Source organism: Neophocaena asiaeorientalis, unplaced genomic scaffold (assembly GCF_003031525.2).
Source record: "Neophocaena asiaeorientalis asiaeorientalis breed wild unplaced genomic scaffold, Neophocaena_asiaeorientalis_V1.1 scaffold169, whole genome shotgun sequence".
NCBI lineage: Eukaryota > Metazoa > Chordata > Mammalia > Artiodactyla > Phocoenidae > Neophocaena > Neophocaena asiaeorientalis.
Window position 1 is genome coordinate 3,866,963 of NW_020172187.1, and position 26,097 is coordinate 3,893,059.

Sequence of the window (26,097 nt, forward strand, 5' to 3'; positions counted from 1 at the left end):
CCAAAGCACAGATCAAATTTACAAATACTAGGAAATGAAATGAGTCCTGAGTGTGGGTGTCCGGTAAGGGTGGGATAAGCAGTAAATTTGCTTCTGTGGCAAAGAGAGAAATGGTAGAATCCAAAATCACTTTTGACATAAATTCAAGCATCTTAGGGAAAGTGCTGGTGAACTAAGTCAGAATGAGACTGAGAATTTCATCCCACCTAAATGAGATTTATATAGGTAATCAAGAATAACCTAATATTAGGTATATGTTTATACAATCAATAGGCCCAATAAGAAAATTATAACAGGCAGGATCATCTTAATAGATACCAAAACAAAGCAGTTTGTATCCCTAACATCCTTTTTTTTTTTTTTTTTTTTTTTTACACTCAGCCACCGCGCCACCAGGGAAAGCCCCCCTAACATCCTTTTGATGATCCTTCCCTCCTAGAAAAACAGGAATGATTTTATAATATCATTAAGTATAATCAATATACTTAATGATTAAAACCATAATTTAAGTAAACAGAGAACATCACAGTCAGTGATGAGATACTAATGAGATGAAAAGAGTGCTACTGAGACATGGATAAGAAGAGAAACTCTGGTTCCATTACCATTTACTGTTATTGTGGAAGTTCTGGCTGATGATATAAAATAAAAACATAAATAAGAGATATAAATGGTAAAATAAACACAAAATAAAGGTTTTTATTTACAGGGACTACATCTTAGGTTAAATGTATCAACCTGAAATTTATGAGAATTAATAAAATAATCCTTTCAATAGTGACACCCAAAAAAATCCACAAAGTAATTTTTATATATTATTTCTAATTAATTAAAGGATATTATAGAAAAGGTAATCTATTTCACTATAGAACAAAAAGTATACAATCCTAGGAATAACCTTCTCAAGTAGCATGGAAGTCATATATGAAAAAGACAGTTGCACAAAGACTTAAATAAACAGGGAAAATAGGGCGGGAAATTTAATATCACAAATACTTAAATCTTCCTAACTCAGTATAGATGTTTACATTAGTCCACCTAAAATTACAATAGTACCTCCATTTCAAAGCTGAAGACTAAGTAATGGTATGTATCTCTTCTTCCTCCTAAAATCCTGCTGTAGTTACTGAAGTATAAGAACTACTCCATAACAGGGCTGGAAAACTAGAAAGCACCAATATTAGTTAGGATTAAATTGACCTGTAAGTGACATGAAACAAACAGGCAAAACCATGAGGCTAAAATGATAGTTTGTTTCGCCTGTAAATATAAGTAGTACCTGGCTAGTGTGGCAGCATCATGGTCCCTGACCTGGCTCTACCATCTATCCAGGCTCTATCATCTATCCAGGCTCTACCATCCTCACCATGCTGCTTCCACCTCACATTTTCAGATGACTAGTTGAACTGCAGCAATCATGCTTCATTCCATCAAGAGCACAGTGAAAAAGTTGAAGAGAGTGCCCCCTCCATTAAAGAACACCTCCCAGTAGCTCCCATTTTACTTCTTATATCCCATTGGCCAGAAATTAGTCACACTGGAATATTGAACATCAAGAGAGGCTAAGAAACATAGTCTTTACTTGAGATGGTCAGCTGCCTGGAATATAAAAAGCAGATGAGTTGTTTTGTTTTGGTTTGTTTATGGAAAAATAATAGAGGTGAGAAATATAACGTTGCAAAAGAGGGAATTGCTCCATCAACAAAAATTTTCATAGGACTGAGTTAAACAGGCAAGGAAGAGGTGATTCAATACTATTGCAATAAATGAGAGAGATTGAACTCAAATCTGTTGAGACAAAACACGCACACAAAAGTTTAAGCTCTGGAGTGAGCTAGTGGAAAAGTACTAGAGGATGTTAAGTGAGCAGGTTGGTCAGTGTGGTTAGGCCATCTGTGTTTGCTATTTTGTGCTTATCTAAATTAGGCACTGACCATGCCACAGAGACAGAAATTATGGGGCCCATACTAGGAAGGCAAGCACTTGGAAGGTCATTTTTATTGTTACATAAAATGCTGTTGCCATAAGCACAGGCGAAGTCTAGGCCCAGATGACTCAGAGTACTGATCCAACTGAATTCCATTCAGACGCCTTGCTGACAAAAATACTGATATGGTACATCACAGTGGCAGTGTGCTGGTATTGATTTAGGTGCTTATGGGGTTGTGATATGGGGGAGAATGTATAGGCAAATGTCAAGAGGTTTAACTCATAAATAGTTAAGTATAAGGAGCTTATATTAAAAAATAACCCATGGGCTTCCCTGGTGGCGCAGTGGTTGAGAGTCCGCCTGCCGATGCAGGGGACGCGGGCTCGTGCCCCGGTCCGGGAGGATCCCACATGCCGCGGAGCGGCTGGGCCCGTGGGCCATGGCCGCTGAGCCTGCGCGTCCGGAGCCTGTGCTCCGCAACGGGAGAGGCCGCAACAGTGAGAGGCCCGTGTACCACACACACAAAAAATAAATAAATAAAAATAAATAAAAAATAAAAAATACCCCAGTATATGAGCAACCTGGAATCACTGAGATATTTCCTCACTGCTTTTATAAGCTGATCTCTATGCATCTTAATGTAATGCAGTGATTTAATATCTTGAGGTAAACGCTAGTAGACTGTTTTTCCTCTGTGTGATAATTGTGCTGACTTAAAATAAGGACCACAGGACAACACTCATATTATCCCATCTGGCATAAAAGACCTGTGTTTAAATGATGTACCCTTGGATTCAAGAGTAAACATGGTTATGTTCATGTTTGTTTTCATTTATCCACCTTACGCTCTGAGTTAGCACAACAAAACACAAGGTCCTTTCTGCATTTGCATTAAACAGAGTGGAAGCTTTGGTGACCCATTTTCTCTCCAATTAGCAACTGGTTGATTTCAGTGTCACTCTCATTAGGCCAGCCAGGGCTCACGCTCCAGCTGCTGCGTGCTCTGAGGCTCTACTCCTGCAGCAGTGAGCACTGGAGTGCGTCTGTCTCCTTTACAATGAGTTGGCTTGTAACCCCTGAAATCTAGAAGTCTGAAAGGGACAGCCTATTTCTCCCTACACCTTCGTACTGTTAAATTCATGCTTCCTCTCCAATACAGAATTTGAATCCAGTTCCTGCTGTAGGGGAAAGGTGAGGGAGATCGACTGGAAGAAGGAATGAATAAAGTAGCTTCTTATGCTCTCGCGTCATTCTGCGACCTAAGAATATCAATGGGCTTCGTGTGGCTAGGGGTCATGTCAAGATTCAGTACCAGTTTGAAGAGGATAAGATGACAGTTTCAAAATGACTCTGAATTATTCCCGAATTCCCCCTGATCCCTTTGACGTGACAGAATCGGAATCTTTCTAGTGACCAATTAAGTAAAGTCTTGGGAACCTGCATGTAGGGTTTTCTCTGTTGTCATGATGTAAAACCGAAGAGTGATAGCAGTTTTACCATCATCATCATCATTGTCGCTGTCGTCGTCTACACCAAGTATGCAGGCCTGGGGTGTGAACATTCCTCGATAGAAATTACACCAGCTAGTAAGAACTGGGGAAAGGATATAGTACCACATAACTCCAAACAAATAACTAAAATGTATTGTACCCACTAGTGTATGTGCTTTGCTTGATACTAGAGATACAAAGTTACATAAATTATGGGACCTGCCTTTGTATTTATAGAGAAAGAAACAGATACGAAGGGATACTTCCAATATCATATGACATGCACTATAGGGACACAGAAAAGAGAAATCAGATCAGCTTGAAAATTGAGGTCAAGCTGTCCTTGAAAAAGAAGTAAGGACAAATAGATTAAAATAAGTAAAAAAGAGAGTTACCTTTTACATACATAAAAGAGAAACAACCCTGCTAGGAAGCAATTATCAACTACTTAATAAAGAAGGAGAGGGCTTCCCTGGTGGTGCAGTAGTTGAGGGTCCGCCTGCCGATGCAGGGGACACGGGTTCGTGCCCCGGTCCGGGAGGATCCCACATGCCGCGGAGCGGCTGGGCCCGTAGGTCATGGCCACTGAGCCTGCACGTCCGGAACATGTGCTCCGCAATGGGAGAGGCCACAACAAAGAGAGAAATTCTGTAGGTAGGGATTTTTGAAAGCATCAGAGAATAAATAGATCTCAAACCATAGGGATGGATGTATGGAAAATTATAGGGAGGAAACGGAAAAACTGGACCCACAGAGTAAAAACACAGAGAGAAAGTGTTGGCAATGTTTACAATGTGTTAAAGAAACATGCTTTATCAGAGCAGGGAAAAGAATGCAAAACATGTTTCGGTGTCAATTACCTTTCATGGTATTTTCATATTTTATGTCATTAAATACAACTACTTACAACATGTATAACATTATATATGAAAGATATTGAAGCCTGGATGTAAAACCAAGGCAATCAGTGGACACAAAATCCTATTTTGAATTTTGCACTTTTAAAAGTGGCACCTGGATGTTTAAACTTCATGATACTTGATTCTCTAAGAAATTAAGGATATTCACTGAGCATTTGAAAGCAGAGGAAGCTCTTCTGTTTCAAAAATTAAATTTATTAACCTTTGCTGTATCAGTAGGAAGGAAAACTAAAGTTTGTGAGAACAGTTAGGAAAGTATTTCAATAGTCCAAATTCAGAGGGATTTAAGCTTAAATGGCAGATAATAGAGAGTATGCCAAGAAATGAGGAAAAAGAGAGACAAGCCAAAGATACCTCAAAAGTTTTCACTTTGAATAAAGGAGAACTGAGAGTTAGCTCTGAAAGAAAAAAAAAAAACTATTTCATTGAAAGATAATAGATTTTGAGTGTTGACAAGATTTCAGAATGGAAATGACTTTCAAGGGACAAGATACAGCACTCACGTTCTAGATAGCTGAGGAAGAAGAAATAGAATCAGGCATTTTCAGCTGAGACAGATTTTTTTCTTACCCCTTTCTCTGATGCAACCATTTGTGTATCTCCCATTATCTTGATCTCTCTGGCCCTATCAGGCACATGCACCAAAGGCAACATTTATTGTTAAGCCTGTCAACGGTAGGTTATGTTCCCTAGCTGCCTCCATTCCTTCATACTTGGTGTTTCATAACAGCAAATCTAATTACTACCGTTGCCATCAATGGCCGTGGCTCCCCTGCAAGTGGGCAGCACACGGGCTCCTTAATAATCTTGCCACAGGACGGATGAACCTCAGCAATGACTCCGGATGCTTAAGTGGGGCTTCCCTTTTCTTCTGCATCATTGTCTTTTTTTCCTTTGCAGCTTAGCAATAAAAAGAAAACAGGTGGGGCTTGAGGAAATTGAATCCAAATCCACAGGAGCCTCTTAAATGAAACATCAAGCACCAGCTCCTCAGCATAAGCGGTTTCCACACAGCCATTCACTGTGAGCCCCTACTGGGCTGAACCAAAGCGTCCCACAAATAGGACATGCTTAGCCCTACTCCTGAGACCAGTTATATGAGAGAGTTCCTAAAAGGAAAATATATTTAAGCATGTGTAGATTTTCACTTTTCGATGGTTTGTGTTGGAATGACATGAAAGATTTAAATCACATATATCCCAAATTTATGAAGGACAAATGAAGTATGTAGTAGAAAACTGTAAGGCTGAATCTATTTTCATAAACTGAGTGGAATTAATATACTGATAAGTATAATTTCAAATTCTAAATTTGTAATTCTTTATCAAGATTGAGCATAAAGATCATGTTCACGATACTCAGAAGTATTTTGGACTATGCTGTTTATAGTAAATGATTCCTAGATGTTTGTATAATAAAAATTCAAAGAATATCCACTATTGACTCAGTAACTCCTATAGGTATGCATAAGAATATATAAAATGTGAATTTTTACTATTTATCTGAGAGATCTCTGAGGTTTGGGGGTTTTTTGGGGTTTTTTTGGTATTTTTTTCTGCATGGTATGTATTAGTCAGGGTCCTCCAGAGAAGCAGAATCAGCTGGAGATAGATAGATAGATAGACAGGGATATATAAGAGAAGATTTATTATGGAAATTGGTTCAAGCCATTATGGGCGCTAAGATATTCATGATCTGCTGTCTGCAAGCTGGAAAACCAGGAAAGCCAATGGTATAATCCAGTCCAAGTCCCAACGCCTGAGGCTGGTGGCTACTGGCATAAGTCCAAGAGTCTGAAGGCCTGACAACTTGTCCAAGGGAGGAGGTGTGGATGTCCCAGCTTAAGAAAAGAGAGAGGGTATTCACGCTCCTTACACTTTTTGTCCTATTAGGGCTCTTCAACAGATTGGATGATGTGGCGACATTGGGGAGGGTGGATCTTCTTTACTCAGTGTGTTCATTCAAATGCCATTATCTTCTGGAAAACCTTGTCTTAGTCCATTCAGGTTGCTATAAAAGATTACTATAGACTGGATAGCTCATAAACAGCGAACATGGATTTCTCACAGTGCTGGAGGTTGGGAAGTTCCGGATCATGACACCAGCAGGTTCGATGTTTGGCTACTGATGGCTCCTGATTCATGGAGGACTTTCTCTGTGTCCTTACATAATGAAAGGGGCTGGGAGCTCTGCTGAGCCTCTTCTATAAAAGCACTAATCTCACTCATAAAGGCTCCAGCCTAATGACATAATGACCTCCCAAAGACTTTTCCTAATACTGTCACCTTGGGGGCTAGCATTTCAACATATAAGTTGGGGGGGAGACAAAAACATTCAGACCATAGTATAGTCTAAATACGTGTTAGAGAAGGAAATGAAGTCAGAAAGTGTAAAATTTTCATGATAAAATTATACAGTAGAAAAACATACTACCAAAGTGACTAAATTGCTGAATTCTATACATAAAGAAATAGTCTATATAGCTATAGCTATAGATATATATCTAAACAAAAACATACACATATATACACATGTGTGCACCCATGTGTAAACATTTTACACACATATACACAACTGGCTATTGAAGTAATATGATTGAATGAACTCATAATAGATTAGACAATGCTCTTTAAGGTTAAACAGTTGAATTAAAACAGAAATAACTCTTCTTTACTATATGTGATGATATGTATTTAATTTAATTAGAAACAAATGAAAATGTCATGAATAACTTTTAAAAGTCACCAATAATCAGGAATTCCCTGGTGGTCCAGTGGTTAGGACTCCGCATTTCCACTGCAGGGGGCATGGGTTCGATCCCTGCTCGGGGTGCTAAGATCCTACAAGCCACACGGCATGGCCAACAACAACAAAAAAGTGACCAATAATCAAAAAGAATATTGCACAACATTAATTTGTATCATTAAATATTTTGCTACCAGTAACTCATTTGTGCAATGATTCTTAATTATCTGTTTAGTAGAACTATTAATAAAAAATAAAAGAGAAAATTAGACAGAGGGAGAAAAGAAAGATGATGATGATGGACAAACTCGTATGCATCATCTCATTTGAGGAAGTTTCTGGTGAGAATATGAACATCTAATCATTTCAGGAACACTTTTTTCTGCCCCTAGGTTTTAGGTTTTTGGCAAGAGTAAGTCTCACTTTTTCTCTTAACTTCCACACCTCCCACTCACAACCTAGTTCAAGACTGGCTGGTTTCTGCTTCAACCACCTCTACTGAAATTGCTGTCATCATGGTCAACAATGATGACTTAAACGCCAAAAATAAGTGAACATGTTTCAAACTTCAATTCCTTATCTTCAAAATACTTTATGCTTGATTTTCCACCTAATCTTCTCCAAGTTTTACACTTACTTTATATTGTTTTTTTGTTTGTTTGTTTTGTTTTGTTTTTTCTGTTTTGGTCAAGTCATCATTTTCATCAAATTTCTCTAAAATCTGATAGTCTCCAAAACTTCTCTCTTAGCCCTGCCTCCTTCGGCTTCCTATATGTAATTTCATGTATATCCATACCTTCAATCAGTTCTGCAAGGTCCTGACAGGTGTATTGACAGGTGTATCAGTCAGGGTCCAAACTGGAAATAGATGCACAACACATCACAACATAGGTGATATTTACTTACTAGGCGGCAATGATACAGGGGTGGATGGGGTGTGGTAGAACCACAAGGGACAGTGCAGAAACCACAAGCAAGCAGCTGACAAACTATCACCACGAGGAAAGGAGGGGACGTGGAGGGGCGGTGTCTTCCACTGAGCGATGCAGCTCCAGGTGACCTCAGAGGTGGTTCCGCAAGAGCCATTTCTATGCTAACCTCAGTCTCCTGCTTCTTTCCCGGCTCTCACTAGGGACCCCATTGGGCCAAATAAACCAAAGCCAGAGAACACTGGAGCCCCATTGATGTAGCCAAGAGGTGGGGTTCCCTGGACATAGACCATGGTGAGCAAACCAAAGGGAGAGTCTGGAAAAGCCAACTGAAGTATCTGCTAGAGCAAATGGATGTGCCTTCTTGTTGTGTGGCTAGTTTATGACACTCACACACACACTGTTTTCCAAACCGTGTCCTGAGAAACGTGATATATCTTTTATTTTTTTATTTTTATTTATTATTATTACTATTTTTTTGCGGTACGCAGGCCTCTCACTGCTGTGGCCTCTCCCATTGCGGAGCACAGGCTCCGGATGTGCAGGCCCATCAACCATGGCTCACAGGTTGCTCCATGGCACGTGGAATCTTCCCGGACCGGGGCACGAACCCGTGTCCCCTGCATCGGCAGGCGGACTCTCAACCACTGCGCCACCAGGGAAGCCCATCTTTTAAAATAATGGGATGTTAGTTTGAAAACATGGACACAGGGATGCAGGAGGGAGTTACGTTGTAGGAAGAAGGCAAATAACTGTTCAATCAGGGGCTCCCAGGCGCAGAGTCCCAGGTCATCGCCAATTTCTAAAATCTGGCTTTCTTGCACCAGACTTCCTATAACACAGAAACTGAATGAAAAGTTTACACAGAGTTCAGCCCCTAGAAAGAGAGATGAGGGGGAGTGAAGCAGAGGGGAAAGAGGATGAACAGGAAGGGGTGTGTCCCTGAGGGGACCACAACTTCATGACAGTCACTGCTGATTGTTCAGCCCTGTGGGGCATCTGAAGACAGGCTTACACATGACTCCACAGCAGAACTGTCTTTGTGGGGAGCGGGGAGATGAGTTTTCCTACTCGCCCCCTCTCTCTGCCCCTGCCGCCAGCTGGGTAAAGCCCTTCCCCCTAGGGATCAACTCCCCTGCACCTACAAGTTGCCTTGGCAACCACTGAAGTCAGATGTGGAGGAAGCCAGAGCCAGGGGTCCCGGGTTCTGGGTGCAGTGGTCCCTCCAGCATAGATGGGTGTCACGTGAGGGATCATTCAGTGCAGCCCTGATACTCCTCTCAGGACGTGAAAGCTGAAAAGACACTGGTGCTCTCCCCATGGTCATCAGAAATCCTAAGAAAATACGTAAGACTTAAGAAATCATTTGTGGTTCTTGTCGTGGCATCAGCAGCGACTGAGACCATAACTCTGGTGACGTGAAGTGTGCAAGCCTGTGTCAGCCATTCTCACGAGAAACTGATGAATAAAGCATGAGGCCTGCTTATCACTTACCACAAAAAATAAAAAATGTGCTTTCAAACGCTGACATTTAAATCTGGACATATCATTCTACTCTGCATAAAACCTGCCAATACTTGCAAAAGCGTCTCTCAGGAATCTTTGCGGTGTTCAATTAAAGGCCGAAAACAGTGAACGAATACAGATATCTGCCTTGCTCTAGTAGCAGTGCTTAGAAAACTTCATTAAAATGTTATGTTTTGTCTTAAGCCATGCAAATATTAATTATTAACTAAAGGATTAAAGCATACATTAATTAACTTTGAGGAATACGGATGCTCCCAGAAACTACCCGATGTTTACCTTATGGATCCCAGGCGTCATGGCGTATAGTTAAAAGAATTGACATATAGAACAAAGTCCAAGCTTCTCAACATGATATGTAATGGCCTTTCTGATCAAGACCCTACACACTTATTCAACCATTTCACAAACACAATGCCATCAAAGGACTGAGTGGGCACACCAAATACATTGAAGAGGGAAGAAATACATAAAATCCCTGAACTCACAGTTCGATTCTAGGGAAAACATACAAATAAATAAGCTGAAGTACAGGGTGATAAGACTTCTAATAAAAGTACAGGCGGCTAAATACATAGGATGTGTGTCTAAATTGGACTTGAGTGTCAAGCAAGTCATCCTAGAAGAACCATCTTCTAAGTTAAGAATTTAAGTACAAATAGACATCAATTAGGGGAAGTAGGACAAAACAAAAGGAGAACAAATTGTTTGAAGCTGAGATTAAAGGTGAGATTGCTCAGGAGGTAGAACCAGCTTACAGAGGGCTTTGAGGGCCAGGGAATCAGATTACACCAGATCCTGAGAGCAAGGAGTCTGATGTCTGAGAAGGGGGTGATGTGCTCAGGTTCACATTTTGACATGATCACCCTCACTGCACTGCAGCAAATAAGTTGACAGGATTCAGACTGGAGACAATGAAACTCACTGGATTGTTTTTGCAGTCACCTAGGCAAGAACTGATGCTAGTGCAAAATAGGCTGAGTTTAGAGATACATACCTGTGGGTTGAAGAGATCCTTGTGATGGGGTGGATGTGTGCCTCAAGGATGAAGGAGCACAAGGATTATTCTAGGTTTCTAATTTGAGTTTTGGCCGTGTGGGAGAGCCACCCATGAAAGCGGGTGGGGTTTAAGGTATGGAGAGGGGGGAGAGCCCAAGTGACTGTGGAACATTCAAAGGGAGCCGCACACTTGCATGTACAGCTCAGATCTGAAGCTCTGAAGGGAAACTGGGACTTCTCAACACCTTTAAGACAAAATGTTCAAAAGCTGGCATTTAAGATATTTAAACCATAATCTCATCTCAATTTATATTGACTTCCAACACATTCTCTATAATGTATAAAAATTTCCAACTATACCAATAATGGAAATATTTCACACTTTTTCACATGCTGTTTTTTCAACCTAGGACAGCTGCTGCCACCTGAGAACTCATCTCTAGTCTTCAGGATTTAGACCAGTTGACCTCCCCTTGCAGCCTCATTAAATTCTTGATGCCGACTTAATTTCTTCCTTCTGAAGCTCATCCAAACTTACCTTATTTGTCTATACCAGTCTGACTCACCTCACCCAAGCTTCTTAACGGTGTCTGACCAAATAACATTTCCACACTCACTACTTGGCACATAGTAGGCAAACAATAAATATATATGGAATTAATGGAATAGATATTCACACTTTACTATTTCTGCCAAACATAATCATAATAGCAGTTTTATAGTAAAAAAAATAGAGGACAGAAATAATAAATGGAGTTCTACTTTGGAAGAACCACCCTTCTGATTGCTTTCTTGGCTGGAAGAGAAGTCACAACTATGAAAAATTTGTTCTTTATAATTTCTCTTGCGTTGTGCCTCAGTGTTGGTACCATGGTTGTTCTCTTTTAAGTGAGTTCTTCCTAGCACCCCTGAAGGTACTTTAACACACTCAGGAAAATAAGACCTCAGATATATAGACAGCAGATGCAGCCCCCATTTATTATTGGTTATCGACATCTGCTACACGATAATGCCCTGCAGTCTATTTTTTCTCACCTGGTATCAATAGCCCTGATAGTTCTCTGAAATGTGATGTTAAAATTTATAGAAATTAGGAAGTTAAACCACTTGAAAGGTTATTAAACATATCTATCTTTTTTGAGATAAACCGCAAGATTACAAGACTATTTTAAGGCATCACATTCGAGTGTACAGGAAGTGATGGTGCACAGACCGTCTCTGCTGTCCTGAGTATTTTGCCAGTTGAAGCCAATCGCCCAGCTTCCCACAGACAAGCCACTAATAGGTGTTCATATCAGACAAGGCTAAATCTATTGCATTAGTGATATAACATGTGTTTAAGAGTGTTTAAGAACAAGATGAGATAGACGATGCTATTTTATTATCTGTGACTATTCTTTGCTTCTGCACCTTTTGATCTACTTCTTTGTCTTCTAAGGTCATCTAGTGTATTTATTGAAAAGATTAATCTTCACACATAAATTAACATTTTTTTCTATTCTATGGTTTGTATAAAGGAAAAATAGTATGCCAAACGTTTCTAAAATTAATGAAAGATACAGCCCTACTTGGATCTTTCCTTAGGACTTAGATGGAAATTGATTTAGGGTGCTGAGTGCATGAGCTTGTTCTCTGTACTACAGTAGCGTTTTAGTTAATAATCTTACATTTGAATTTGAGTTTAATTTTTTGTGTGAATACTTGTCTAAGATTCCAAAACTAATTTATCACGTTCTTCACAGCAATCAGAAACCAATGACTGCCCTTTAGTGTAAGCTATCATAGGTTGAAAGTAAAATTATTGTGTCTAATATTTTTATTTAACCTCTTGAATTTTGAAATGAACATTTTTCCATCATTGCTTCAGTTATTTGTGTCTCTTTATTAGGCCTAATATGTTAAAATAAGTCTCTTAATTCATTTCCCTAATACAGTAGTCATTTGTAATAATTGCATGATTTTCTTTTTAGAGAAATGATTATCCCCCTTGGCCACATCGCTGGCAATTCTGCTAACTGCCCCCAGGTAAATGATGACATTCAGGGCTGTGATTTCATGACCCAACTGAGCAAGAATGTCATTAAATGGATCAATGTTTATTTATAAAAGATGTATCTTATTGACTTCTCACGCAAAGTGGTGATATACGTTCACGTGCTCAAGTTTCTTCCCTCCCAGATAGCCAAAGAAATATTTTCTTAAGTCAAAAATCTATCATTTCTGGAAAAAGGGGATAGGTGCTACTAGGAATTTCTGGAAGATATCATCCAGTTAGACCAAGAATGAGATAATTTTTGCCCAGCATGAAGTTTGTATCTTCCATCTCACTAAGAGTTATTGTTGTTATCGTTCATTCAGTTACCCAAACCCCATACCTAAGACTCACCTACACTTTGCTCTCTTTCCCCCTGGACTAGATATTCTCTGCTTCATTTCCAGATTTACTTTCTCCATCACTTTCTACCTTGCTTCTTATTCTGAGAGGCTGACTTCTAGGGGCTACAACTACCCAGCTCCCTTTGGCCTCTGACTTCTAAATATGTTGGGCCAGTGGGATGACAGGACACAGAAGGAGTAGAAAGAGGAAGAAACCTATTTATTCTCCACTCCCTCTCAGCTGGATGTAAATCTGTGGTGGCCGTATGCTTGTCTCTAAGACCACAGCCTCTTACACCTACATCTTTGGCCACAGTACAGAAGGTATTTCACTTGCTTGCGCATTCGGGTCCAATGACAGTAGCAGAGTGTACTCCTGGGACACTTCTCTCTCTCTTGTTGATTTCCTTAAACTTCTCCAACTTGAAAATTGCCTCTTCATTAAAATCACCTCATTTATCCTTTCTGAATGTGTCTCTATTTCCTGAGAGGCCTTGACTGATATACATCTCATATATAAAATTGATCACAAGGTCCTTTTAGAAATCAAGTGTTGTGACTTTGTTCAGTTGACACTTGTTAAGGAGAGCCCCAAGAGTTGGACAGTGAACTGTGGTTCAACAAAAGATCACAGTGGAATTGAAATAGAGAAGTTTATTGCTCACAGGTCCTTAAAAACCATGCAGGGAGCTCAAGGCAGGATTCAGGCAGAGAGAGAAGTAGGACCTGGGGCACACACCTTTATTAGTGTACACAGGGGGAATGTATTGGGGTTCCTGGGCTAAAGCCAGATGGGTCAATTCAAACCCAAAACAGCAGGGTTTGGTAAGTTCCCTGTGGATCTTATCTAAGGGGCATGGAAGGGAAAGGCTCTGAGGGGGACGGAGAGACTGCTCACCACAAGGGTGTCATCTTTACTGGTGCCCCTGCCAGCTGCTGTCTAGGACGTACACTCATGGGAAGGGCCAGTGTCAGTTCAAGGACCCTGGAGGCAGCTTGGCCACACAACATGGATGCCAAGGCAGCAGTATTACGGAGCAGTTTAACTAAACTCTCAACACGAAATTTCTCTTAAATTTGTAGGGAAGTGAAGAGTTTCTACATCCCCAATAACATTCTCTTAGTTCAAGTCCCTGATTACTTTCATTCTTATAATACTTCAGTTTCTTCCAACTACTTCTCCTTTACAAACCACCTCCACACTAAAACTTTTATGAGAGTTCAAAAACAGACATGGGTCATCAATGTTCTGCTCCAATGACTTCATGTTGCCTTAAAATGTTGCCAACAAGTCTCCCCATAATCCAGCTTTTGCCTGTCTCCCAAGATTCATCGATTCTCTCTCTCTCTCTCTCTCTGACAAATACACACACGCTGTAGCTGCCTTCATGGCAGACCACTTGCAATTCTCCTCACTTTCTGTCTCTTTCTTTGGGGCTTAAACACCCCTTGATGGGGCTCTGAGGGCCCTCCCACCATCCTTCCCCAGCCAACTCGATCTGGCCTTTTAGCACTCAGCTGTAACCCTCATGAGGAAGCCTTTCCTCATAGTCCTTGCTCCATTACCTTCCCACAGCATCTATCCATGACCCTGTCCTTGGTATGTCCCCTCTTGTCTCCTCCCACAAGTGTAAAAATTTTGAAAATTTTAGTTCAAGATTCAGACTCTATGGGTTCAAATCCATTTCTACCATATATTTGCCTCAAGACCTTGAGCAACTTTATTAAGTGTGTATCTCTGTTTTCTCATCCTTAAATTTAGGAAAATAAATTCATGTTTCTGTATTCTTGTGAGAATTAAATTATATTAACACATTTGAAACATGTAGAGCAGAGCTAGGTTTATAGTTGGCTCTCGATGCATTATGCAGGTTTATAATTGCCTATTTTTTCTCAACCCCACAAAACTGAAAGTTCATAAAAAGAGGGCTAGGTTCTACTGACACCATGTCATCTTGATTAGTGAGTGTCTGGTGCACAGAGAGAAATCTATAAGTCCTTGCAGGTTGAATAAATAAATGAATGAATAAAGAGGCATGAATTCTGGGTTGATGGGCATGCCTTCTCTCTTGGCTACTCCTCATTTTTTAAATCCTGGCTGGTAATTTCTAGGTTGAGATTCCATAAAGGAATCCTTTCCATGAAATAAACACCTTGGGGCTCCTATGAACCTGAGAAAACCCCTCTCTCCTTATAAGACTAGAAGATAAACTTGCATTTGTCTTTACCAGTGCATACGTTCTTACAACCGCTGGGTTAAGTCCCTGGCTTTAATCATGACACCTTGATTGTCAGCTTATCATTCTCTAATTTAGATGCACTTTCCAGGTAATATGTAATTACACATTTTTAATCCTGGCTGATAATTTAGAATACTCTTCGTCCCTGTAGGTTTATGTTAATTTTGAAGTATTCCACAGTAGTACCTCTCTATAATGGAGGAAATAAATTAAATTTAATTAATATAATAACTGTTCCCATTTGACATAAAATGCTTACTAAAAATACTGTATATTTATGTATATCTTACTCTTCAAAAGTATTCAAACTTCAATGATTTCTAAATCTAAATGTAACCACTAAGTAAAAATATGTTCTTAGTCAAAAATACTGTTTTTATAAATTGTAGATTTAATTTGATCTCAAAAATTTAAACAGTATCAGCATTAGAATATGAATTTATATATTACTTTAAGGATCCATGGTATAGAGTTCAGTTTCCATAAAGATCCATTACATTTTATATTTAAAAATGATTTGCTTCTTTTTATGTTATAGCTCAGAATACATCAATGGATTAGAAAATTTATAAAGTAAAGAAATACATCTTTATCAATGACTATATGTCAGAATTATGTGAAGTATTAATACTTAAGTAAGTAAATAATAAATCAATTTGCTTTAAGGTTTTAAGTTCCAACAATTAGACATAATCATAGAAAAGCAATTGTGTTCTATAAGCAATTGTGTTCTAAAAGCAATTGTTCTATAAGCAACTGTGTTCTAAAAGCAAACTTGTTCTATAGTACAAGTATACAAGAATAATATTAAACATTTTCTAAAGATTGCAAACTGTACACACATGTCTAAGTCTACTTTCACCGAGAATCTATCCAAAATACAAAACATAAAGACATGCACATGTACACATTCAGATTCTGCATTCATATATACCCATGTTGAAAAGCAATAGCAGCTTCCTTTAACAGACATGCATTTTGAGAAATTCCTGGAAGCTTAAAGAAAAAAATTGGGGGTAGTGTGGCAGCTGAAAAAAACATTCCAGCTACAGGACAGACATAAAATATATGCTAAATTAGATTAAAGGTTTTAAATAAATTACTAAAATGCCAAAATCATGAGAAAAACCTTTATAGCACCCCCCCATAAAGAAAAGAAGGAAGGAAGGAAGAAAAAAGTAAAGACAAGGAAAAAAGAAAACAAAATGATCCTGAAGGTAATTTTCCTGACTATGCCTCACTTTTAGTGAGAAGGAAAACAACCTTCCATTAATTGTGCTTAATACCATATTATGTATAGTATGATATAATACATAATATATATATAGCATATAAACATATGTATAATACATAATAATTATGTATAATACTATAACAGCAAACTAAACTAGCCCAATGTGGAGGTCTGTGGCCTAAACCTGTATAACATTCACTTATTCAAAATATTTATTAAGCAGTGACTTGGTCCAGGAACTGTCATAAATGTGCCACCTTCTAGTTACTCAAAAATCGTAAAGAAAAATTCATCTTATAGTGTTTCCACCTTGAAGTTCAACATCTTCATAAGAGAGCAAAGCAAACACAAGTCTGATTTGGGGGAGTGTCTTATACTCAGGCCTCCAATTATTCTCACAGATAAAATTGCAGAGATTATAAGCCTACAGTGAAAAATGACAAGGCGCTTGAGGAGATATAAAAAGCAACATGGGAGAGGAGTTAGCAGAAAGAAGAGGAGGTGACTTAGATCTGCAAGGACCAGATATTTTTATTACCAGACACAAAATAAAAAGCTCAATGCCTGATTTTTTAAGAAATAAAAGAGGGAAATTAAAGTAATGTAAGGAAAATGATACCATGAAAACTGAGTAGAGTGTTTTAAAATATAAGCAAACAGAATATCAAAAAGTAAAAACATAATAATTTAAATTTTAAAAATGGACAAGTTAATCAGCAATTAGAGCAGTAAAGAGAATTAATGAACAGCATAATATATCTGAAGAAATTACTATGAATCAAGAGAGAGGGAGATGCAAAAAGAGCAGAGAATGTGAAGGATAAAATGAGGAAATTTTATTTTATGTAATAAATGTTTTAACAGGATCATATAGAGTGAACATGGGAAAGCTATAATTTTTCCAGAATAGATAAAAAATGGAAGTCCTTCAAATAGAAAAGACCACCAGAAAAAAACTAAGCTAGATGAATGAAAATAATTCTATCCTTAACACAGCACAGTGAAAAACCACTAGCCAACAAAGACAAAGGGAATTTCCTAAAAGAATCTGGAGAAGAAAGACAAGTTTCCTACTAAAGAAGGAGAATTGGAGTTTAATGTTCAACAAGAACAACAGGAAAACATGAAAAAATGCTCAGAAAGACCTGGAAATCTTATTTGAAAAGACATAAAATGGATCATTATCTATCATATATAATTATCTCCTAAAAATTGATAAGTAAAAACAATCTGAAAAAAATAAGGAAAGTACATATCTTAGTGATTTAAAATAGATAAAATGTAAATGACAAATAATAGACTAAAAATTGTTAAAGAAGATGAAACAACAGTGATAAATGATAATTCTCATTTATCAGATATATAACCAATTAAATTAATAATATTTAATTTTAATGATATTTAATGACATTTAATCACGATTTAATTTTAATGAGAGATTGAGGAAAGTAACAATCCAAAACTATTGAGGAGCTTAATTTTGTACAGGCTTTAATAACATATATATTAAAGTGCAAATTTAGCATATTTATTTGACCCAACAAGTTTCACCTCTAGATATTTATTCTTCAAGTATATTCATAAGTGTTCCTGAGATATTTGTACAGTGAATTCACTGCAGTGTTTATAATTGAAAAAATATATTGAAAATATACTGACAAATGTTTATCTATAGGGAAATGTTTAAATACCTTTACACTAAGAACTTCTCCTATTAAAATGTCTAAGGTTTATCTATGTATAATGACAATAAAAGATCACCAAGATATTTTGTAACTGAAAGTGAAGAAAAAATTGCAAGATTTTTTTGCTATAATTTTATTTAATAACAGTATTTATAACATGATATCCATGGCAGAAGCTATCTAGATTCACCAAGCTAGTTTTTCTGCCTTCCTGGGTACATGGCTAGATTTTTTTTCCCCATGGTCCCTTGCAGTGGGCGACCAAGTCCTGGCCTATGGGTAGAGTGAAATGGTGTAAGATTCTCCGTGCTCCCTCTTCCCCCCTTGTTTATCCTGATTGGTATCTGGGTATCTGCACTTGACACTGAAGACTACCTCAAAACCACAGACTGAGAATCGTGAAGCTTATGTCACCCTGAACATCACTGAACGGCCGCAGGGAACAGAACTCCGGCTTCTACCTTTGCTGACTGAACTTTGTATGAACAAGAAATAAGCTTCTGTGTTGCTAGGCTACCAAGATTTCAAAGTATATCCATTACAGGAGCTAGCGTTACCCTTACTAATACAATTTCACTTGTTTAAAATCTGATAAAGAAAGAAAACTAAATTATATGTCCATATATCTGGATATGTATTTGTACAAAATGGAACACAGATTAATTGCCTCTTGGGTGCAGATTGGCATTGGGTCTGGAGGAGAATATGAATGAAAATGCTCACTTTATGTACCTTTTGTGACACTAGTTATTTGGTGTTATTTCTTTAGGTAGATATGTGTATAATGTTGAAATTTAGTCTAGGGAAGAACCAAAGTAATTCTAAGATGATAATTTTGGAACTGTGTCCTAAGGAAGAAATAAGGTAAATGTGTACTTCAGGGAAATCCTAGGCTATATGAAAAGCATAAATCATGGAATACTGAAAAAAATTACACTAGAATGTGTTTAGAACATACATTGGACATATATTAAGGCATTGCAAACAGATAAAACTGAAAGGTAAATGGAACCAAATCATTGAAGAATATATACTTTCAATTAGGATAATCTTTGGCATGGGAGTAATAAGAGCAAGAACAGTGAGAAGGATGGATTAGAAAAAATAGGAACTAAAGTCAGAGGTACTGACAAAGAAATGTGATCATAAAACTAACAAAAGGTAAAGAAGCTATAAAGAAGCTATTTTATTATTTAAATAAAAAGGAAGAATAGAATTTGAGATATGGAAGGCAAGAAAATAAAAGAGAAATCCAGGGTTTTGATGACTCTGAATTTCCACATAGGTAGAAAGCATTCCTCTAAGTCTCATCCAGCTTTGGGCTCTGGAATCAGATCCTGCATACACTCTGTGATCAAGAACAACCCTCAGTAGGGCTGGCATGAGAAGGGAGAATCAGAATTTATCAAGGGGAGTCCAGCTTTTCAAAAATATCCACTGGAGATACTGAGAAACTGCAGTTTGGAATACCCTGGAGTAAAATTTTTGCGTAACTCATGATGACACTTGAACATCATCATGTAAGAATGACTGGTCTCAAGAACCCTAACTATGAATATGTAAGAGCTAAAGAATAGAAGATTGTGAGAATGAGAAATGAATTATTTTAGTGAGGAAAATTAGACAATGTGAAAACAAGACCTATTTAAATTACACTATTATGTTAATAGTGAATTAACTTGCCTTAAAATGTTAAATTTTATTCAATTAATTATTAGGATATAATTCTTGTTCTATTGCATAATGTTATATTAAAGAAAGAGTAAACCTTGGGGTTATGTTTGTTTAGATTGATTTTTCCATGTATAATATGTTGCTTTGGTATCTAATTCTTATTTTGAGTTTTAAATGAGATTTTTACATGTAATAACAGTAATTTCACATATTTCCTCTTTTAATATAATTATGCCAATTAAATACATTTTAAACAGCAAACACTTTTCTGTGTTGTTATGCACTCAGATAAAATTCTTTTAAAATTTATTAAATCAAACTAAATTTGATTTAATAAATTTTAGAGCTAGTGGAAAATGATAATTTAAATAAAACTTTGAAGCCATATTTCAATAGGGCTCTATTTTATATTAAAAAATCTATTTGATATTATGGTGTTCTCATGATTTTGAGAGTTGAAGTAGGAATTAAATTCTTCTTTGGATTTCTTCCTATTAGCCACCACAGTTAAAACATCACTAAGTATTCTTGGCTATCTGCTTGGGAATCAAAGTCCTAATCACTAAGAAACTCAACAGAAATAGGTATAGAGGTAGATACAGATATAGATATACATGTACATATACATATAGATATGGGCATAGTAAATACAAGCATGCGAATTTTGATAATACATAAGCAGAGAAATGGATGTATAGAAAGATTGAGCAAGCACTTTGAGTAACTTTTCCAGTACCTTACTCTCAAAGGGAGTACAGCTTACCTGGTCTATTCAGGTGTGATCCAGGATAAAATAAGAGATATTAGTTAAGCCTGTTCAGAAGACTACTTTTAAAAAGGACTATAGGGAATTCCTTGGCAATCCAGTGGTTAGGACTCAACGCTTCCACTCCTGGGGCCCTGGGTTCAATTCCTGGTTGGGGAAGTAGGATCCTGCAAGCCGTGCAGTGTGGCCATAAATAAATAAATAAATAAATAAATAGTAACTTAAAAAAAAATAAAAAGGGCTTTAAAAAGACTACAAAGAGAATAGTTGAGGGAAATGAAGCAACACTTTGGAATAAATCGTTACAGCTTACTAAGTGTTAATGTAAATAAATATATATCTGTGCTATATACATACAAAATTAAATGCACATAGTTCTTCTAAGGAAGTATGATCCAATGAGCATGTGGTGAAACTAGAATTCTCATATTTTGCTGGTAGGAATGGAAAGTGGTGCAGTTGCTTTGGAAAATAGTTCAGCTGTTGCTCTAAATGTTGAACATGGGATATACGATCAAGCAATTCTACTCCTAGGTATATATACCCAAGAAAATGCAGACAATAACTTGGACATGAATGTTCATAGTAGCATTGTTCATAGTAGGCAAAAGTAAAAACAGCCCAAAATGACCATCAATTAATGAATGTATAAATAAAATGTCAATAATAAAAGGGAATAAAGTTCTTTTACATGCAAAAACATGGATGAACCTTAAAAACATTATGGTAAGTGATAAAGCCCAGCACAAAAGACCACATATTATGTGATTCCATTTACATGATGTCCAAAATTGACAAATCTATAGAGACAGAAAGTAGGCTAAAGGTGGTGCTGATGGATATGGGATTTCTTTGGGGAATGACAAAATATAAAATTATACTGTGGTGATAGTTGCACAACTCTGGATCCACTAAAACTTGCATTTTAAATGGGTTCATTCTAGTTTGTAAATGATATCTTGATATAGCTATTAACATTAATTTATGATCTGGATAAAAGGGGGAAAAACCTGAAATAGTTTAAATATATTAACTCCAAACTGATAGAATCAGTGGTGTATCTCCAAACAATACAACACTATGCAGATTTTAAAAGGAAAATCAAGAACTGTCTTCACTGACAGTGCAGCCTGCTAAGCACAATTTTTAGGTGAAAAAATAAAGAGCAGAATATTCTAGTAGTGAAAAGACAAAGCAGACTGGAATATGAGTGTTTATACTATAATTCTCACTTTTGTAAAAAAAAAATTATCTATACATATTATTTGTAAATCAGGTTTTTTGTTGCCTAGGTTATAACACATTTATTTTACTGCTTTTAAAAATCTGTAATGATTTGAAAACTTTTCTTCCCCTTCACTATTAATAGCCACAAGGTCAAAATTTCTCTAGCTCAGTTTCTTTCTTTCTTTGAATACTTCATCATGATTTTAAAGATTCTCCTTCTCTACTTGTGAGCGGGTCTTCCAGGATTTACACTTGTGAGCAAGCCCATTCCTCCTTCTATGAAACTGAGGGCAGATAAGTGTCTGCTGACAAGAAGCAAACCCCTCAAGCTGCTGCCCTCCTCAGGGGATTCTGTAGAGCCCCTGGAGGAGAGGGGCAAAGAGTGGAGCATCCTCTCCTCTACTGAGAGCTCCCCCCACCCCTACCCCTGAGATTAGAAATCACTGTCACATCAAGGTGTCTTCCTCTAAGGATCAGGCTTGATTATGAATAAAATTAGCATATCTTATTTAATCATTAATTCATACAGAAAAAGACTCTTGAACGCTTACTACTTGTTATAACAGTGACTGGTCCATCACTGTACTTTTGTCTGAAGTTATCCAAGAGACAATCAAGCAGATTCTTCAGGCTTATTATTTTGGACTTATAGTAAATCATGTATTTAGTTAAGAAAGACAAAGAAGCTCAATCTTTACAGTACTGTTTATTTTAAAAACAATTTTGAAAACCCTGAGCCTTGATTTAGTTCTGAGCTCTCATACATTCATGATTTTTAGAATTAAAAAGAACTATAATTTTAGTGCTCTTTTTTCACATTGCTAATTATATTAATATGACTGTCATCAGGTTGTGCTTAATAAACATCCACATGTACTTTATATTTTTAATCTTTTATGTAAATAAGTTAAAATTTAACAACCAGAACAAATATTTTGTTTCTTGTAAAATATATAATAAATTGAATAAGTTTTATTTATTTTAATTCTAAATTCTAAAATAGGTAAATTCATGGCATAATTTATAACTAGTGAAAAAATACTGAAAGTCAAGGACTATTAAGAATAATATATCAGATATAAAATTTGATCCTAATAAGATAAAATGTATCTGGTTAATGCAGTTTTCAAATGTTGATTTATGATTCTGACATTTTAATTGATGGATCAATTGATAGTAATTACTTCTGTGTAATCAGTTAGCAACTTAAATGTGCAACACATTGATTTTTTCAGGTGAGACATGTGCTCCCTGAGCAGCTACAGTAGAAAGAACTAGTGACATTTAATTCAGTCTAATTTATTCCTGAGAAAAATGTGATTGACTGCAGTTCATGAAGTCCACAGCAAGAGTTAGAGAAAATGGTGAAATCATTCAGAAACACTAAAACTAAAAATTAAATTAAAACAAGAAATGCTGAGTAATAAATCCCATGAAATTCAAATTAGCATTGCCATTTAACTTGATGAAGTTACCTTATAGGGACAAACATATTGCAAGTACAAATGGGGAGAACTACACTAATCCCATAGAATGAAATCCGAGAAAGTTGATTGTAAAGTTACATCAAAGCTGTTAGATTTTATATTATCTATAAAACTAAAAAGCTATGTAATGGAGTTATGAATTGACCCAAAGATAACCAAATTATTTTTACTTGCTATTTTTCTGGTGAGTGGAGTGATACATTGTATATTTACAAAAATGATCCAAATTCATTTATAAAATATTTATCGGAGAGCTTACTCGGGAACAAGCATTGTTGTTAGGGATATGATGAAGAAAAGAGCAGATTGCAATCCAGAACAGAAAGAAGAGAGTCAGGCTTAACAACTATAAAAATTAAAATATGGTTATGTTACCTTAAAAAAATGCACAACATAAGAGCTGTGAGTTGAGCTTTCAGTGTCTTACTGAGGACTACAGCCTGTGAGGCAGACTCTCAGCAAGCTCTGAGAAACTGTTCAAAGAGGTAAGGGGGGAGCCAAGACATATATGTATTTTTCACTGGGAAAAAAATATGTAGTCAAACATCAGAAGATCACTGCTACTTACAAAGAACAGACACCTCAAATTAATGATTTTAGTGCTTTTCTGTGTATGAGAAGATGCAAGAATCAGGGCTCACTGAAATCTTTCCTTAGATGTTCATCCTAACTACCTAGGGCCAGTATGCAAAGCACAGAATGCTTCCTGTTTTCTCCATCCTGAATTCCATGAAGGATGCAGCGTCAGTGGGCAACTGCAGTGGCGAATGGCTTGATCCTTGTAGAACTGGAACACGGGCAACGTTTTCTTTTCTTCACAGTTACAAACTACGATAAACAACATAAAGAAGAATTTCAGGTTGTAAGAGGACTGTAAAACAAAAGGAACTGACTGCACATTAACATTATTTTCGTAAAATGTTTTTATGAGTCATCTATTTCACTTTCCTCAGCTTTTTATCCCAGTAAGTTGACATATGAATACAAAGTAGACACAAAAATAACTGTCTCTAATTGTCACTCAGACAATATTTTTGAACTGACTTCTTTTACCAAGATTTTATCTTTATAACAGCATACAAAATATTTACTCAGATAGTTAAATTGTTGATTATTTTTATTGCAGCAAGATTTTTTACATTTAAAAGATAACTCTCAATGATTTTGTGAAGTGAAAATTTCAATTTGAAAAATAATAGGTATATGTATATGGATAACTGAATCACTTTGTTGTACAACTGAAGGTAACACATCGTTAATCAACTATAATATAAAATAAAAAGTTAAAAAATATTCAAAAGCACTGGTTCTCAAACAACACAAAACACTCAGGAGTACAGTGAAGACATTAATTCAACAAATACTTAATAAAGTCTCTACTAAGAATAGGGAATTCTGACAAAATGAGGAATCTGTGTGTGGAAGAAAAATGGAAAAAATAGTGACCGGTGTACATACAACCTAGTAGAAGTATGTACATAAAATAATAATACTACAAGCAGGTGGGAAATACTCTAGCAGTGGTACAATGACGTCATCGAATTTTAGAAAGGCGAGAAACATCAATTTCACCTTGGTGGGCTAAGAGCAACCAACAAGGCTGTGCTGAGGAAATGATGGAGATCTTGACTTGGCACGTTAGATGAAATATACACAGGAATAGAGGAACAACAATGCATAGAAAGTGGTTTGAACAAACTTCAAAAATTAGGAAAGGTCTTTAAGGAATAGTAATCTCATTTGGTTTGAGAGAAGTTAAGGTACTTATTAGGAATCATGATAAAACAGGCTGGAAAGCAGAGAGGAATTCGATTATCAAGAGGCTTTGAATGTAGAAGTAAGGAATTTCAATTTACAGTAATTCAAAGGAAATTGGTTTCTGTTCATTAGTTTTTAGGGAAGAAAAAAATTAAACTGGCAGTAAAATCGGTGAAAAAAATGAGAGTCATTTGTAGCATATCTTTTGGTTAACTCCTAAAATGAATGAAAGTGACTTTGAAAAATACACATTGCTAGCAATCAACCTAGAAGTAGTTCAAGTTCAAGCAGTTTTACCACTAAAATGTCACATGGCCTAAATTCTTCATCTTAGGCTCACATGGTTTAGAAGAGCTGAAGTAGAACTATGTTTAGCCCAAATTTGAATTATTTTACGTTAGAGAACTGACTCAGGCTTGTACAGGCCGATGCATTCAGGTTTCTCAGGACTTTGAGGAAATTAATGAGGCTTCTCAGAAGAAACAAGTATCTTGACTCCACCATTCCCCCACGGTCCCATTTGCAACATTTATAAATCCTACAATTGTAGAACAAACGTGACAATCCTATGTGCCCTCAGCTGAACCTTGGATGACTATTGGTTTTATCTCCCTCTTATTTTAAACCAGAGTTTCTGTTATTTCTATTTAAGTCCTGGCTCTTTTACTTATACTACTTTTTTTCTGATCTGTTTATAAATCTAGATCCCAGGATTCTACCCCGTCAGCAACGTCCGCGTCTGTCCCTCCTTCTGGGGCCGCGGAAGGGGCCGGTTCCCCGGGGGCCTCACTCGTCCCCCGCGTGGCGCCGGCCACGTGCCAGGGGCGCGTGTGTCACCACGGGGGCACCTGCCGCACTGTCCTCCTCCCGGGGGGCGTCTTCTCCTTCCAGTGCGACTGTCCGCTCCATTTCACCGGCCGGTTCTGTGAACGAGGTAACCAATCTCCACTATCCTCCTGTATTTCCTTTTCAAAACTTCTCCAGAGGGTAGAAAACAATAGAAACCTATCATAAACACATTGATGGCTATTAGCACAAACAAGAAACATCTGTATAATTTTATTTAAAAACGCATTCTGATAGAACATTTTCAGTTCAGTATTGCAGAACCAA

The 26,097-nt window shown here is 37.0% G+C and overlaps 1 protein-coding gene across 1 annotated transcript in view; it reads left to right on the forward strand.

Moving 5' to 3' along the window:
• The window catches only part of EYS (EGF-like photoreceptor maintenance factor), a 1,631,219-nt gene that overhangs the window by 1,096,986 nt on the left and 508,136 nt on the right, over positions 1-26,097 (forward strand). The window contains 1 exon segment of the mRNA XM_024761621.1: positions 25,689-25,918. Coding sequence (XP_024617389.1) covers positions 25,689-25,918 — 230 coding nt within the window.